Source organism: Felis catus, chromosome B1 (genome assembly GCF_018350175.1).
Source record: "Felis catus isolate Fca126 chromosome B1, F.catus_Fca126_mat1.0, whole genome shotgun sequence".
In the NCBI taxonomy this organism is placed as follows: Eukaryota; Metazoa; Chordata; class Mammalia; order Carnivora; family Felidae; genus Felis; species Felis catus.
In genome coordinates, this window is record NC_058371.1 from 68,542,939 (window position 1) to 68,560,881 (window position 17,943).

The 17,943-nt window shown below is 32.8% G+C and overlaps 1 protein-coding gene across 14 annotated transcripts in view; it reads right to left on the minus strand.

The window, feature by feature from the left end:
• The window catches only part of RAPGEF2 (Rap guanine nucleotide exchange factor 2), a 247,896-nt gene that overhangs the window by 107,015 nt on the left and 122,938 nt on the right, over nt 1-17,943 (minus strand). For 11 of the 14 annotated variants that reach the window (XM_023252716.2, XM_011281593.4, XM_023252717.2 and 8 more), the window contains 3 exons: nt 12,032-12,107; nt 10,059-10,226; nt 7,652-7,669 (listed from right to left, as the gene is read on the minus strand). In XM_023252716.2, the coding sequence (XP_023108484.1) occupies nt 7,652-7,669; nt 10,059-10,226; nt 12,032-12,107 (262 nt within the window). Of the gene's footprint in view, nt 1-7,651; nt 7,670-10,058; nt 10,227-10,304; nt 11,243-12,031; nt 12,108-17,943 lie in introns of those variants that run through there. The other 3 variants (XM_045055724.1, XM_045055720.1, XM_045055726.1) reach the window with 2 other exon arrangements.

Genomic DNA, 17,943 nt, shown 5'->3' on the forward strand with positions numbered 1-17,943 from the left:
ACAAAGGACTCCGTTCAGGAGAACCCCTGGACTTGGGAAAACTATTTTTATTTTGAAGAATAAGCAATGAACAAACTACGGTTATTTAGAATTGCGTATTTGGCAGATACTTTCTTGAAAATGAACAAACTGAGCTTGTCACTTCAAGGAAAACAGCTGATAGTACTGTGTTTGCCAATGACAAAATTTTAGCTTTCAAGTAAAAATTAAACTTTTGAAAAATTTACATCTAACACCATAAGCTTGACAGCTTCCCCATCAGTAAGGCTTCTTAAATGAGACTGGTAGTGATATTAACAAATGTGATTTTTTTTTTGATACTGTGTAACATGCCAAAATTTGGATGACAGCCTAATTTAGTGACCAATGCATAATGTTACAAAATCATACATAAGTAAAAAGATCTATGGGTAAGTAAGACCAATGGGTTTAAATAAAAGAGAATCAGTTCACCAACACAGTTTTATATTCTTTATTGCAACTAAATTTTTAAGAAACTACCATGTGTCAAATTTTGGTGAACTGTATCAATTAGATTATTTGAAAAAGCTGTTAAAATACCCCTGCCTTTTCCAACTACCTGTGTGAGACCAGATTTTCTTCATATACTTTATGTACTTGAACCAGAAGAGCACATCAACAGAAGTAGATATGAGAATCCAGCTGTCTCCTATCAGGCAAAATATTAAACATAGTTGGAAAAGTATAAAACAACACTACTCTTCTTATAAATGTTTTGTTTGGTAAAATATATTTTTCACCAAAAAAAGCTTATATAATGTATAATACATTTATTATTTTAAAATTAATTAATAAATACTTCTACATTTCTCAGTTTCAACTTCTAATATGACAAAAAATGACATGAATAACTCATATAAACAAAAGCTTGCTGCAGCTCTCAAAAAGTTTTAAGAGTGTAAAGGAGTCCTGAGATACAAAAACTTTGACAACTACAGCTCTAAAAGATGAATTAGAAAATAATCAGCACTTTTGCTCTTTTAAAGATTCCACAGTTACCAGCCATCCATAGATTCTTTTAACACAAAACCCTGTGTTTACATGAAATACCACTTCAGCTGAACCTTCTAAGACCTTAATCCACTTGAAGAATGGTTAGCTGCTCATAATCTTCCAGTCTAATTAAAGTTAGGAAAATGTTCGTACCAAGGAGACAAAAAGACTGAAGCTCTCAAGTGCTCATCAATAATGCTCACTGTCGAGGACATCAATATTATTGAGATTATCAGTGATGCCGAAGTATTCTCTACATCCTAATTAGTTGGAGATATGCTTATTTTACAAATTAACAAATAGCAAAACGATCTTTTCTAAAAACTTTCCTGAGTATTCCAAAATTTCTAATGATTCAGTTTGTTAAAGGTTCAGTTTAAAAATTATATAAAGAAATGGATAGAAAGTAGAAGTATGATAATAGTGAAAGGAAAATGTTACAACTTAGAGTTTTTAAAAATTTTCTTTCATGTTTATTTATTTTTGAGAGAGAGCGAGAGAGACAGAGTGTGAGCAGGGGAGGGGCAGAGAGGAGGGGAGACACAGAATCCAAAGCAGACTCCAGGCTCTGAGCTGTCAGCACAGAGCCCAATGTGGGACTTGAACTCGTGAACCATAAGATCATGACCTGAGCCAAAGTTGGCTGCTCAACCAACTGAGCCACCCAGATACCCCTTATTTTGAGATTTTAACTTTATTTTCAAACATTTGCAAATGCCGTCTGGATTGTACCAAAACCACAAGCGACCAATTATCATTATTATCCTCAATCTAAGTAAAAATCAAGACAATTTGAATATTTTCTTTTTCATCCTCAAAACTGTCTCTTCTGAATTAGCCTGCCAATCAGTTATCCCAAGAAGTAATTCATATTTCAGGCTGCCTCACTCGACTGTCACATCATTTCTTCACTACGCTAGCAATTCCAAATTCCGTATTACATACAACTACCACCTATGTTTCACTTGAAAGAGAGAAAGGAAGACCAGAAAAAATAAAGGACTGCTTGATCCCATACTAAGTCCATAAGAAATTGCTCTAATACAAACAATTACTCAATAAAGCTTTTTCCCCCGAATAGATCGTATAATTATTTTTTTCCAAAGTTTCTTAGTTATTTTTCAGCTTGTGTGTATTTTAAACCACAAAGGATACTAAGTATAATGTGAACTGGGCATGTTCAAGTCAGTCAAAAGTTTACTATTGATATTCTTAACATTACTGAACTATACATTTAAAAATGGATCCTGAGAAACTTAACAGAAGACCATGGGGGAGGGGAAGGGAAAAAAAAAAAAAAAAAAAAAAACCAGGGAGGGAGGGAGCCAAACCATAAAAGACTCTTAAAAACTAAGAACAATCTGAGGGTTGACTGCGGGGGAGGGGGGGGGAGGGAGGGGAAAGTGGGTGATGGGCACTGAGGAGGGCACCTGTTGGGATGAGCACTGGGTGTTGTATGGAAACCAATTTGACAATAAATTTCATATTAAAAAAAAAAGAATATCAAAAAAATGGTTACGATAATACATGTAATGTTATGTGTTTTTTACTTGAAAAAAGAAAAAACATTGAATTATGCACTTTAACAGGTAAAATGTATGGTGTATGAATTATAACTCAATAAAGCTGTTATTTTTTAAAAGTGTAAGTTTGCTCCTAATCAATTTTTTCCTTTTTTTTAGCAAAGGGAAAAATGGTTTACTATTGAGATCTGGATCATTACTAAATTTTTGAGAGAATAGGGGGAGATTTTACATACATAAATATGTATAACATAGTAGGCATTTTAAATCATTTAATATAATTAGTTTAAATATTTCCTTTCACAAGGGACTTAAACCTTACATCTATACACTGAATACAAACCTCTTCCAGAGGTCAACAATATCTTCTGGCCAACAGAAAGGCATTTCAAGTTAATAATGTTTTAACACTGGATTCAAAATCAAAAGAGAACATTTCTAGTCACCTGATATTTCAAACAGTGAAACAGACAACTTACTGATAACTTAATTGTAAAAAGATCAATTCAGCACAGGTAGGAAATAGGTCTGAATATCAAAGTAGATTTCTCCAAAGAAAAGAGACATTTTTCAAATCAGCATGTAGCACTACAAAATCTCATGGAAAAAAAAAAAAGCACATAAGAAATGAAACAGTCTAAGATGAACAGGATCTTTGCAGTTGAGACTAAAAGCTAAATTTTAGCCAAGTATATTTAAAACATATACAAGTACAGAAAGCCACCAGTGTTCACAATTAGAGGCAGGACAAAGTAGCAATGATCTGACAAATAAATTGCTTGAAATATTGCATGATTTGCTGCACAACACCCTTATTACTTTCAATTTCCAAGTGCAACCGAAAGATGGGTCCAATTATGACATCAACACAAGCTTTCTTTCAAAATGGAATGAAAGAACAGTAAATCCCAGTGGACACGGGAGTTCTGCAGCAGAGATGATGTAATATATAAAAATAGACATCCTCTAACAGAAGCTGAAACTTGGGTAAACAGCACACTGCACACTATTCTCAACTGCCTTGCATGAATTTGCAATGCATGCTGTTAATAGCACAAGAGAAATCATTTCTTGTTTTAAACTATTTCCTGATTTACATTTCCATTTCTATACACACTCTATAGTATAATTTCCCAATCTGTATAAATTAAATGAACATAAATACCTGATTGTAACTGCAAGAAAGGGAAACAGTCCCCCCAAAGCAAGGAAACTGAGACCACTGCAGCAGTTTTAACACACTGCATTTTGCTAGAAATTGCAGCACATATGGCACAGAATTGTTACGTCCACCTATTGTTCAAAGACCTTTCCACAGGGAGCTTTCTGCAGGATTTTAAAATGCAACATGATCTAGGTGAAGAGGAATCAGTAAGCCTGCTGATAATAGGTTCAAAAAGCAAAGAATATTTTTGACACTTTAAAACTCTGATGCAAATATAAATCATCATACATGCATACAATAACTAAGATCTAGCAATCTGTAGAGGTTTGTGTGTGTGTGTGTGTGTGTGCGCGCGCACACACACACACACACACACACACACACATCACTACTGTCTAACACTCTCCCTACCCCTCTCTTTTCCATTCTTTACCAATTCAGCTTTCACATTTCTATTGGGCTTTCCTGGATTAAAGAATATTTTCCTTTGAGCCAAGATATTAAGGCTGTTCAAAAAACCATGCCTGATTCTTCAAGGTGCCCTGTCTATGTACCTCCACAGTACTAAGAATTCTCTGTATTTTAGTTGCCCATTTATTTGTCTATATTACCTATGAAACTAAAAAGAAGCAAAATATGTCTGTCCTGTACCTGAAACAAGGTGGGCACACAATAAATATTCATTAAATTAATAAAAATATGTAAATGAAAATACTGAGCTTTCCTCTCTATGATACAAGAAAGAAAATATACACATTTTCTGAAACTCCATCCTATTATAATTCACAGAAAGGCACTGATGATATTATTGAAGACAAAGGCTTTAGCAAAGAAATGCCTAATGAATTTAAAGAATGAAAATGTTGAAATAATTAAGAAATTTCCCCCATATTTGAATATTTCGTATATAAGCGTAGATTTTTTAGATGTCATATGAATAAATTATAGTCAGGTATAATATGATGTGAACTGATTGTTATAAGTTAAAATCCTAAGACCTTAATATTCTAGGAAATTTAGTAAATCTACAAGTCACTGATATATTAGTGAAGATATATTCTCTTACTATTAAGTAGGAAATGTTGGATTAAACTAAGAAGACCTCAGTAAAAAATTAAATAAATAAGTGAAAAAGCAAAATCATTAACATGAGTGAAAATACTATTTCTAATGCAAGAACAATAGCCCATGTCAAAAACACTACCGTCACATAAGTGTGCATAATCACACAAACACCGTAATTTTTCATTTGTTTCAATATCTAACCATTTTTGAAACTAACCAAACTTACCAAGAAGTCCTTAATTGAAAATGATACTAACTTAAATCTATCTCTTTAAAAAAAAAACCTACTTCAGAGATATAGAAGATATAACCTAGGAATGATTACATAACCATTATAAGAAATAGAAATTGTCTTATGTTGTTATAAAGAATAACTTTATAAAAAAAATGGGACTCATTTCCATAAGCCTCATGCATGAATCAATCTTATTACAACTGGTGCCATTTTATAGATATTAACACTGTAACAAAAAAAAATTATTCCCATTATGTTGTAATGTTACATGGTATTCAACTTATATTAACTTAATAATTTTATGCAGTATTTTTTATTACCTTTATACATCTGTACCAAGAATCTTAAACTAAGCCTAATCTACTGAAAAATCTAATACATAATTACTAAACAGTGCTCTGAAGTGTATATTCATATTGTAGACAAGGACTACTAATAAAATGTGTGGGGAGGTATCTTTTTATATGATCAACAGGTTTCCATTGTTTCAAAAATTTTGCATTGATTGAAACTTTACGAATGTGTTTTATGTTATCCTCCTATTTCAAATTTGTAGAAAACAGACCCATTCTTTTTGGGGTAAGTAGGAGTGGGAGTGGAAAGTCAATCAGAACTGCAAAGCACAGAGAGCATCTTAGTTCTTTCAGCCATCCGAGGCCGAAATGTCTGTTGCTAGACGTAACCGCCATGGTGTAGAGAGGACAAGTTTTCTTCAATCTTCAGTCTACTCTCTCTGTACAATTTTTAATCTTTCTAAACTAAGATGGTGGCATAGCTCTCTTTTCATTAAGATAAAAGAAACAGAGGGCAGAACAGGTATGTACCAGTCTCCCCAACACGCCAGTCAGGTAAGTTAAGTCCTCCCCTTAAATATCTTCTCGAATAAATAAATCACAAACTCTTAGAATCAATTACCTATAAATGTAGACAGGCAGGGCCTGTAATTATGGGTAAAATAAACAAAGCTTTTTTCCTCTACTGTGTTCTGAACCGAAAGACAAAACAAACTTGACCAAAGTCTCTAAAGAGGCTGACCCTGAATCTTCTAGCCTCTGCCAAGAACCTTATCTACACCCTGCCTATTATTTTATCCATTCTAAGACCGAAAATTCATACCACATCCTATTTTCTGGCAATCTTAAATACAGCCTCAACCTCAACTCATCGAAATGTAAGAAAATTCTAATGAAAGCCATCTCCAATATTCCCTTCTCACTGAATTTTAAAATGCTTATTCTCTCTGCAAACCTCACACACCTGCCTTGAAAAAATGTCTTGAAAACACCCTATATGGACTACTTGTGTACTCACGTTTCTGAAGGAACTTATTACAATCTGTTTTAAACCACTACAACACATCTAACTTTAAAGAGTATACATCAGTTATAGATCGTAACTCAGTGTACATTTTAAATTTGATTCTTAGTTCTAAATGGGAATTAGACTAAACAGTAATTTTTCATATTAAAAAAGAGAAAGATTAATTATATACTGATGCATCTTTTGAAATATTAAAGTTCTAGATTTTAAACTATACTTTTGCCAGACAAAAGCTCAAAACGCTGGCGCAATTTAAAAAATTTATATAATTAGATCAAAATTTTATTAAATTTAAAAACAATGAAAATGTTTAAGATTTACCACATCATTTAAAATTTAGCAGTGCTTCTAAAGTACCATATAGCAGTCATGACACCTGTGGCATTTTAATATGTATTCTCTTGCACAGAACATAAAGTTACTGCCTCATTTTAATTTGAAAACCTATACAAGTATTTCATGCTTTCAAGCAAGGTTACTGGAATAGCCAAAGATATTATATTGACAGTAGACTTCTTCTAATGTGAATTAAATTATTCATGATCTTTTTCCTGGGCAGTAAGAAAACACAATTGTAAAATTTTACTAGTTCCTTAACCAATTAGTGTCCAGAGGTAAATCAGTTTTTCTTCCTTGACTCCAAATTCTCTGATAACCCCCAATCTGACCCACAATTTCAAAACAGTAACACCAACAATCATAAATTAGTCATGTGCCAGCGTGAAAGAAATGAGCAAAGATATTAATGTAGGCCTCTTGATTAAAATATAGAATGAAATAAAGCATGAAATCTGGTTACATATAAAGTGCAAATAAGAAAACACAAGCCATTTTAAATTCTCATTTCCTTTTTGACTAAGCCTTTATTCTGTCTGACTAAAATTTTACCAGTGGTCTCCCACAACACTCTTACATTGGGATTCCTGAAATTTAAAGTTTCCACCTACATCACTTAAAATGTAAAGGTAAGTTGCTAATGGAGTTCCCATACCTGTCTTTCTCTCTTCATTTCTTTCCTTGCAAATCATGTTAGTTAAGAACACTGTTTCCACTCGTTCTTAAAAGTAATTAGGTGGCACTTAAGTGGACCTAAGATGGACAAGGTGGACAGTTCATCCCTACATCTGCACAAATAAAGCGGCCTGTACCATCACCTAAACCAGTGACACTTTCGTTTTAAGAGATTTTAAGAGATTTTACTAAATCGGGGCAAAATACAAAAGAACAAGACCAAGCCAAACACATCAATGTTATAAACTCATTAGTTACAATGCAAACTCACAAATAAACTTGGGTTAGTATTAGGAGACCACACACAAATTACAATACCTGAGATTTAGTGCATTCCTTTGAGCCAAAATGAAATGAGTGCCATAAAGGAGGAAAGGAAAAGATGAACATTATCAGACATGCTATAGTACATCTGCCAAAACGAAGATAATGTTAAAATATAGGTTAAGTATGACCATACAGAATCGGCTATACGTATAATGTTCTCCATGATTTTTAGCCATGCAACTGGAAATGCATTTGAAATCATTTAAAATCACCTGTGAAGTATGATCATGCATCTTCTAAATAAACTTTTCACCCACAGTCCCACAATACTAGGATTCTTTCAAAAAGAAATATTTCTGTTAAGAATAAGTAAATATGACTTATGGCTAATGAAGAATAATAACTTTCATTTCATTCTTTTTATCCTGTAGCACCATATATACAAACAAGATTTTGTTGTTTTCATAGGTTAAAATCAAGTATTGAGATGAAAATATAAATATTATATAAATATAATTAAAACACAACTTGCACACAAAATAAGTATCCAATATTTTCCATTATGACCATGTTGTTGCCAATCTGAACTCATTTAGCAAAATTAATACCAACATATCACATATTAGTAAGCTAGCACATGATCCATTAGTAATCAAGTTAAACTTTCGTCATAGTACTGACTTTGCCCTCATAAAAGTGTCTGTTGACCAGGTATGGTATTTTTTTTAAAACCATTAAATTAAAAAAAAAAAAGTAATCTTGTAATAATAAAAAGCCCCACACATTTTTATACAAGATCAAAAAAGGGAAGTCGTGCAGGGAAATTGAGTGAAGTATTCCATAAAGGGGGAAAACACAGAAATAAAAAAGAATAGCAGTTATAAAATGATCCCCCCAACTCAAGTGTGAAAATAGGACTATAAAATTAAACCAATCAGCATTAACAATAGATTTTAAGTAATTCACACTCCCACTATCTTAGTATGGAATCTCATTTGGAAAAATAATTCCAAAGCAGAAAGAATATTAACAATATTAGTACTAGACTAAAATATTATAATATATGGAACTATTAATATGTACAACTATTTTTAATCCAAATTTCCTTCTTCCATGATCCTGTATCAACACTAAAAATACTACCTTCTTTTACAGACAATGGTAACAAAAAAACCTTTCATGGGTTTTTTTTTTAACACCAAATCTCTCCAAAGGACAAACAAAGCTCTCTTTATGATGTGCAAAAAGCTACCCTTTCCACATGAGCTCAATGAAATGATTCAACTATAAAATTCATGTTAAATTAAAATAGTGCATGGGTAGTGAGAGGAGTAGGCGGGTAGTTGGTGGTTAAAACTGCTTAAAAATCCACACACAAAGAGCTCTCAGAAATAAAACATATGAAGTGCAGGTATAAAGTATATCCTATCACTAAAAGTTACTAAAAATTAAGTATATAATTTTAAGTCTATATTTATTTTCCCATGTATTTTGTACTTATTTGCAAAAAGAAAAAAAGTGCAAGTAAACAAAACAAATGAGAAATGCAAAACAGTTGTCAATTATCTATTTTTATGTTACATTTTTATTTTAAAATTTCACATATAATGACTACCATGTAATGTTATTATATCTACAGACAAACCATTTTTGACTTTATTATGACATATGTAAGAACTCATGTTACTTTCTTTTCGAAAATAGAAATCCTAAAATATCTTCTCAACTATTTTGGATTGGCCATCAGGGGAAAGAAGCATAGAGTAGTTAAGCAGAAAGAAAGGAATAAGAAACATAAAGTTTTAAAACTGAATATACTGGGGTCTTACACAATCACTCATTATCTGTGCCTTGGTTTCCTCAAACATAAAAATAGCTTCTCAAATAATTATGAAATAAATGACGATCAAGTGGGCTGCAGCATTTAAAATGATCTTTGAAACTATCAGAAGTACTTGAGACCATCTTTACATGGGGATTTTCAAAAGCATCCCTTCAAATTATGCTTTCACTTCATCATATTAAAAACAAAAAAATCTCAGGAAATATTCTCACAGTGGTATGCAAAGCTATGAAAATAACATTTAATTTTTATATATCTACCTTTAAAAAAAAATAAGTCTGATACCAGTTATTGGGGCTGGGAGCGGGGGTAAAATTTTAGATGAAGGTAAGAACTTAAAATATTCCAGTTACAACTGTATAGCTGATCACAAAGCTAACCTCAGAGGACGTTTTAATAAGTAAAAAGGCTAACTAGCCAATATCTTTTGATATCTTATTTCAATGCTCTTTAAAACTCTTCATACTCTATGTGTTCCTAGCAAAACCTACACTTTGGATAGGTATATCACAGAAAGGAATTATTCCTCTAAAGTAGAAAATGCAAATGTCTTTTCACAAAATTCCAAACAAAAAAACTAAAGATAAATAAAAATGTTATACTTTAATAACTTACCGTATGATAGCCTCGAGGCAAAGGTGGTTTGCCCACAGGATAAGGATCCACAGTGTCAATAATTGTTTGTCTTTCACCTTTCTGGTTGATTTTTCTAAATCTCCTTCGAGATTGTCGATGAGAAGCTTGACGCTGAAAATACTCTTCATTTTCATCCATATAGTCCACCTGAAAAAAAAAAAAACAAAAATTTATTTCCTCAAATACAACATTCCATATTAAGATTAGACACAGAATAAAACTTACAGATAAGTCCATATTCATTCATTTTGCAAAGACATTTGTAGACAAACTATCTTTACAGACTAAGCGTTTTTGAACTTCTCTGGAACGAATTGGTTTTGAGTAACTTTTCTTTTATGAAGAAGCATTTTCAGTTCCACTTAGGGCAATATGAGTAACTCTTGAATTTCCTGCAGTTTAAAGGGAAGGATATTTTCAGTAATCTTTGTAGTGATTTATTAGTGAAAGAACTCACAGGATACATTACCTCGCATTATGAAAGCAACGGCCCCATTGTCTTTAACTCTGGTGTATATGAGTAAATCTGTAAAAACCCCCAAATCCCAAATGACTCAAGCTGGACTGCTAGCAGAACGGCTTTGGTAGGTTACTAGGGTTTCTCTTCCTACTTTCAATCTGTGAATTCAGTTTCTTTTTTTTATAAATAGTGTTATTTAAAAAAAAAAAATTCCTCATTTTCAACATTTTAGAAACTGATGAATGGACCAACCAGAATAAAAGTTACTTTAGGTCAATCCTCCTCATACTTATATAATGAAAATGTGATTGCTCACAATCAAGGCATAGTAAGATTCTAAGACTATTCTCCCACTAGCAAACCCAGTAGTTTGTATAGTATCGGCAAGTATAGGATTTTAAATATCAAAAGTCCCACAGAGAAACACAAAATAGCACTTACAGAGGCCCAAATCTCTAGGAAATACCTAAAATGCTTTCCAAGACCTGTTGCTGGAAACTCCTATGTAACTACCCACATTTTCTAATCCTAAATCTTTACTTACCTCCATGTTACTTTCTTACTTAAGAGTAAATTTTTTGAAATTTTACCAAAGATTTTCACTCCCTTGGACAAGGAAGTTTTCATTCTGATGAATTCCTCTCCTACATCATAGGGGAAAATCCCAAATCTTCTCTGAAAATAGACTTATGGCCTTCTACCAAATACTTTATTAAATGTGAATAAAAAGCTTCCATCATCTTCTATATTAGGCCAGAAAACTGGGGGACTAGTACGCTGGTTAAACACTCTGTTGAGGTCTTTATTTCTCTTTTCAACTGAATTGCAGGATTTAAAAAATATATTGACCAGGATACCTGGATGGCTCAGTTGGTTAAGTGTCTGACTCTTGATTTTGGCTCAGGTCATGACCGCACCATCGTGAGATCAAGCCCCACATCAGACTCCACACCGGGGTGGAGGCTCCTTAAGATTCTTACTCACTCTCTTTCTCTCTCCACCCCTCTCTTCTGCTCATGCACTCTCTCTCAAAAAATAAAGTTTAAAATATATACATATAGACTGTAAGACATGTATAAAAAACAGGAATTGGTTTCCTTATCCTAACTGTTGCCTGAATACATATTACTATGATTCATTTGAAGTATCTTACTCATTCCAATCAATATTTAGAGAGCTAAAATCCTGTAATTCAAAGATCATTCCCAAATTTAAGTAAAATGGCATTATCACAGATTGATTTAACAAAAGTTCAAGCACAAAACATTTAGGTACTTGCCCCTTTTGAGTCTTCTATCTTTTTCATGTCATTGAATCTTATAAATAATTACAATATTATGATTATGAACTCAGATTCATAATAATAAAAATTATGGAATAAATATATCTAAAGTTATAAAATCTATAATACATGATTATAAGTACTGTGCAAAAGTGTTTTTATTTTTATAATTTTTTTAGGGAAAAAAAGTCTTCACAGAAGTATTCTTACCACAATCATTTCAGAAGGCTCTAAAACAATGCATTCACAGCCACGCCTAAAGCTTCCTGCAGAACGCTTGCCAAAACTAGGAAGAAAAAATAAAAAAGATTTATGAAATATAAATTGAAAATTTAGGCCAACTCTCCAAATGAATAAAAATAAATAAATAAAATAAAATAATAAAAACAAAAACAACCACTGGAGAAAGGGAAACTCTTTCATCATTATTTATACAGAATAACAGGAACCATTCAAATTCTTAAATTTCAGACATATATTTTTCTGAAAAATCCCAATATCATGTTTCCAGATTAATAATGTAACTAACAGAAAACCAGTATGAATGTGTTTTATATTAGCTTGTTTTACTTTTTTTTTTTTTAAGTTTATTTATTTATTTATTTTGAGAGAGAGAGAGAGAGAGAGGGAGAGAGATCGTGTGTACGTGAGCCAGGGAGGGGCAGGGAGAGGAGACAGACAATCCCAAATAGGCTCCCCACCAACAGCGGCAGTGCAGAGCCCAACATGGGGCTTGAACCCACAAACTGTGGGATCCTGACCTAAGCTGAAACCAAGAGTTCGACAATTAACCAACTGAGCCACCCAGATGTCTGTATGTTAGGCTGTTTCAAGTTATTCCCAGCTAGGTGAAAATTTAGAATATTCTAACATTCTAATGGGAACTGAATCAATGCAAACTATAAAAATATACAAAGTATAAAATGCATGTAAATTTTCTTCTGTAATTTAATTGACTTAGTTAAGCATTTCTTTTACCTAAAAACTATATTAAATTTTTCTACATTTTCAAATCAACTTATTCGAAATAAGTGTAAGGACAAGGTATTCAACTTAAGATTTTTTCCTTAATTCAAGTGGATGTGCATATTACAAGCCCATTTCTCCTGAAAACTTTTCACTAGCGAACTCAGATATAGCACCTTTGCCCTATCTGTGACAACTCCCACCTTAACATTGCAGCAGGTGATTCTGCCATAGCTATATTCACACTAGAACCATGAGGAGAAAATCCTGGTGAAGCTAGGTAGTCCTGACTTGTTCTAATATACCATATACTCCTACCCATTTACTACTACAAAATTCTTCCCTCCCTCCAATCGACATTTTTAATAAACATTTTTAATAGCTTATCTTTGAGAAAAAAAAAATTCTTCCAAAGAACTTTTTTATCAAGCAACTAATCCTGTTTCTTAAAAAATCAAAAACAGAACTATATGTGGCATATATATGAAAAAATTATTTAAATATTCACATGTACATTCATGCACACATACACAAACATTCATATTAGAGTGCTTTTTTTAAAGTGGAAAAACTAGCAAGAAAATATAATAAACCCATCTAGAATATTACTTCTTGTGCAATTAAAATGACCTAAATCTTTAAATATTCCTACCTTAGTTTACAATTAAATACCACTAAAATGACATAAAATCTTCAGTACACACAAAAATTTCTTTCTGGTTTCTGAACTACCTGATTGCAGTTTAATTTTTTTACAATGAACTTTATAATTTAATGATACACTACAAATGAAAAAATAATCTTAACATGTTAGTAAAATATGTAGCAGGTTTTATGCCATCTTCACCCATTTAATCCTGTTACATGACTAGGTAAAAATACATATTATATGTTTAAGGTGTATTTCTAAATAAAATAACATTAAAATCTAAAGAAACTCACAACTACGTAACTTTTTTATTTAAAGTCCAGCTAGTTAACATACAGTGTCATATTAGTTTCGGATATACAATACAGTGATTCACTGCTTCCATATATCACCCAGCACTCATCACAAGTGCCCTCCTTGGTCCCTATCATCCATTTCCTCCATCCCCCAACCCACCCCCCCCTCTGGTAACTGTCAGTTTGTTCTCTATTGTAACTCTAATTTTTATTCTATTTTATTAAATTATAGCACTGGACAACATAATAATAATGTTTTAGAAACATAATGATTGATTTTCCTGTTTTAAAATTTCAAATAGTAAAAAAAAAAAAGTTTAGAATGCATGCAACGTGTATATAATACTCAATAAAAATAAAAACCTGTTAGAATTGCTTACAAATTTCAGCAACAAAAGGGGTAATGTCTACACAAACAATATGGTAGTCACTATTTTATGCCTAATTCTGTACAAACAACTCTCCCTACTTCAGAATTAAAGGTGTAAATCCTTGTACAAAGTAGTCATTAGCTCAATAGAATTTTATGGTAGGACAACAATCACATATTCATTTGCACAAACACTATTACTTTGGAGATGAAAAGTTTGCATCCCCTAAAATGTGCTATTCAAAAATATCTCCATAAGAGTCTTTTGGGAAAAGAGATACACCAGAATCTGATGAAACTCCCTTTGCAGCCACAGAAGACTCAAGTTCTACTGACCATCACAAATATGTGAACTGCAGGAAAAATAACACTCGCCTTCAGGTAATTCCTTGAATACACTCAGCAGAATACACTCAGCAGAAAAGGCAAATGCACACAGAACACATTCTAGCAAAGGAGAATATATTATTTCATTCATCCAACAATCTATGATTTCAAACCCAGCCAACAACCTAGAAGTACATACAATAGCCTCAAAAGAGCCAAATAGTAGGTCATGAATGCACATACTAGGCCTAATGACTAGACCTCTTGTCTCTAATGCAAAGATGACTTAATCTTTGCTTACAGACCAGAAGCTATAAGTTAGGATGAACAAAGTACTGAAAAATGCTAGCTAGAAATTAAGTCCACAAAATACATTCGCTTTTCCTCTGTGATACTTTGAAACAATAAATATGTAAACAAAAGTAAATAAATATCATTATTTACTAAGTTTTTAAAAAATCTTGGACCATGTTCTACACACTGTTTTAAAAACCCAGTTCTGGGGGTGCCTGGGTGGCTCAGTCAGTTGAACGGCTGACTTCGGCTCAGGTCATGATCTCGTGGCTTGTGGGATAGAGCCCCACATTGGGCTCTGTGCTGACAGCTCAGAGTCTAGACGCTGCTTCAGATTCTGTGTCTCCATCTCTCTCTCTGCCCTTCCTCTATTCACACACTCTTTCACTCATTCTTTCTCTCAAAAATAAATACACATTAAAAAAATAAAAATAGAGGCGCCTGGGTGGCTCAGTCGGTTAAGCGTACGACTTCAGCTCAGGTCATGATCTCGCGGTCTCGCGGTTCGTGGGTTCAGGCCCCGCAACAGGCTCTGCATTGACAGCTCACATCCTGGAACCTGCTTCGGATTCTGTGTCTCCCTCTCTCTCTGCCCCTCCCCCACTCACGCTTATCTCTGTCTCTCAGAAATAAATGTATGTATGTATGTATGTATGTATGTATGTATGTATGTATAAATAAATAAATAAATAAATAAATAAATAAATAAATAAATAAATAGAAACTTAGTTCTGAAACATAAGTATAGAGCTAAAAAAGGACACCAGATAGCAACATATAAGCTCCACCCTAGATGATATTGAGATCAGTTTTTTAAAATTTAGTGGAAAGAAATGGAGAGAAATCTGCAGGCATGCAAATGACAGATGTTTAGACAGTAAAGCACAAAACAAAGTCAGTAAGAATAAAGTACAAGACATTTCTTCTTTTAGTTTTATGTGAGTGCAAGAAAGCAGTAGAGGATCCACTCTATACAATGAAATATCCTTTGGGAAAACAGATCAAATGCATACACCATTCAATATGACATTAAACAACAAGGGGTTCTCATGTTTTAGTTAAAAGACATACATGAAATCTAGACATCTTTAAAGCATTAGCACAGTAAGTACTAACATAATAAATAACAAATAGTACATAAAAACCTCAAAATGATGAATACACTAGGAAGTAATTTCTAAAAATGGAAATTACTATACCTACTCTTATAGCAAACCATGTAAAACCTATGACATAGCATTCTCCTAGCAAAGTTTCTAAGGGGAAAAACACAGAACTGAAAAGTTCCCAACAAAAAACTTAAGGAATTCTAAAGGACTTTTTGTAAGATCAGAGGCACAAATTTAAACACTTCTTCAGTCTTACTAATAGCAGCTGAAAGTTGGAAACTTAAATGTTTCTAAAATTATGATTTAAGAAAATTTATAAATGATACAAATTAAATAAGAACATGGGCAACTTAAAAAATATACCTATAATCCTTAAGGGTTTCAAGAAAAGTAAGAAATTTAAAAGAAAGAGTGAAGGAGAGGGGAAGGGAAGGGAGGGAAGAAAGAAAGAAAGAAAAGTCATAAATCGGTAAGGATTATTTCAAAGCTATGTGACTGTATTCTGCTCCAAATGCTTCTTGGTACCACTGCAGAAATGGACAATTAGTCCTATCAAATGCATTCTTTTTTTATTATTAATTATTAAGTCTTATAAGAGACTACACAAAGCGATCTATAGATTCAATGCAATCCCTATCAAAATCCCAAAAAGCCAATCTTCAAATTCTTGCAAATAAAATTGCAACGGGCCTACTTAGCCAAAACAGACTTGAAAAAGAACAAAGTTGGAGGACTCACACTTTTGATTTGAAAACTTACACCAAAGCTATAGTTATCAAAATAGTGTGGTACTGGCTGAAGTGCAGACGAATAAACCAATGAAACAAAATTGAGAGTCCAGAAATAAACCCATGTATCTATAGCTAACTGATACTGACAAGGGTGCCAAGCTCAGTCAATGAGGGAAGAACAGTCCCTTCAACAAATGTGCTGGGACAATTGTATTTCCACATAGAAAAAAAGAAGTTGAACCCATACCTCTCACCACCTATAAAAATTAACTGAAAATGGATCACTGACCTAAATTTAAAAAGCCCACACCACAAAACTCTTAGGAAAAAAACAAACAAACAAACAAAAAAAAAAAACTGGGATAAATCTTCATGACATTGGATCTGGCAATGGATTTTTTTTTTTTTTACTTCCAAGTTTTTATTTAAATTCCAGTCAGTTAACATACAGTGTAGTAGTAATTTCAGGTGTAGGATTTAGTGATTCATCACTTAAACATACATACAGTGCTCATCACAACCCTCCTAAATACCCATCACCTATTTAACACATCCCCCTGCCCACCTCTCCTCTAGCAACCAGGAGTTTGTTCTCTATAGTTTAGAGTCTGTTTTATGGTTTGGCAATGGATTCTTAAATATGACACTAAAAGCACAAGCAGCAAAAGGAAAATTAAAAACTTGTGTGCATCAAAGGACATTATCAAGAAGCTGAAAAGACAATCTACAGAATGGGAGGAAGTATTTGCAACAATACATTTGAGAAGTGTTTAATATACAGAATATATAAAGAACCTCTACAACTCAACAACAAAGACAAATTAAAAAATTAAATTTGCCTAATTAAAAAATGAGCAAAGTACCTGACTAGACATTTTTCCAAGAAGGTATACACATGGCCAATAAACACATGAAAAGCTGATCAACATTCTGAATCATTAAAGAAAAGCAAATCAAAACCACAATGAGATACCAATTCACACCTGATGATAGATGTGAATGAGATACTAATATGGTTATAATTTTTTTAAAAAATAGCAAGTTTTAAAGAGGATTCAGAGAACTTGGAACTCTTATATTTTTCTGGTAGGAGTATAAAGTGGTACAGTCCCTGTGGAACAGTTTGGTGCTTCCTCAAAAAGCTAAACAGAGAATTACCATATGACCCAGCAATTCCACTCCTAAACACTCAAAAGTACTGAAAACAAGGACTCAAACAGATGTGTGTACATTCAAGTTCACTAAAGCATTATTCACAATAGCCAAAAGGTATAAACAACACAAATGTTCATCAACATATTAAACATATGTAAACAAAACGTGATAAACACATGCGATGAAATATTATTCAGCCATTAAAAGGACTGAAGTTGTGATACA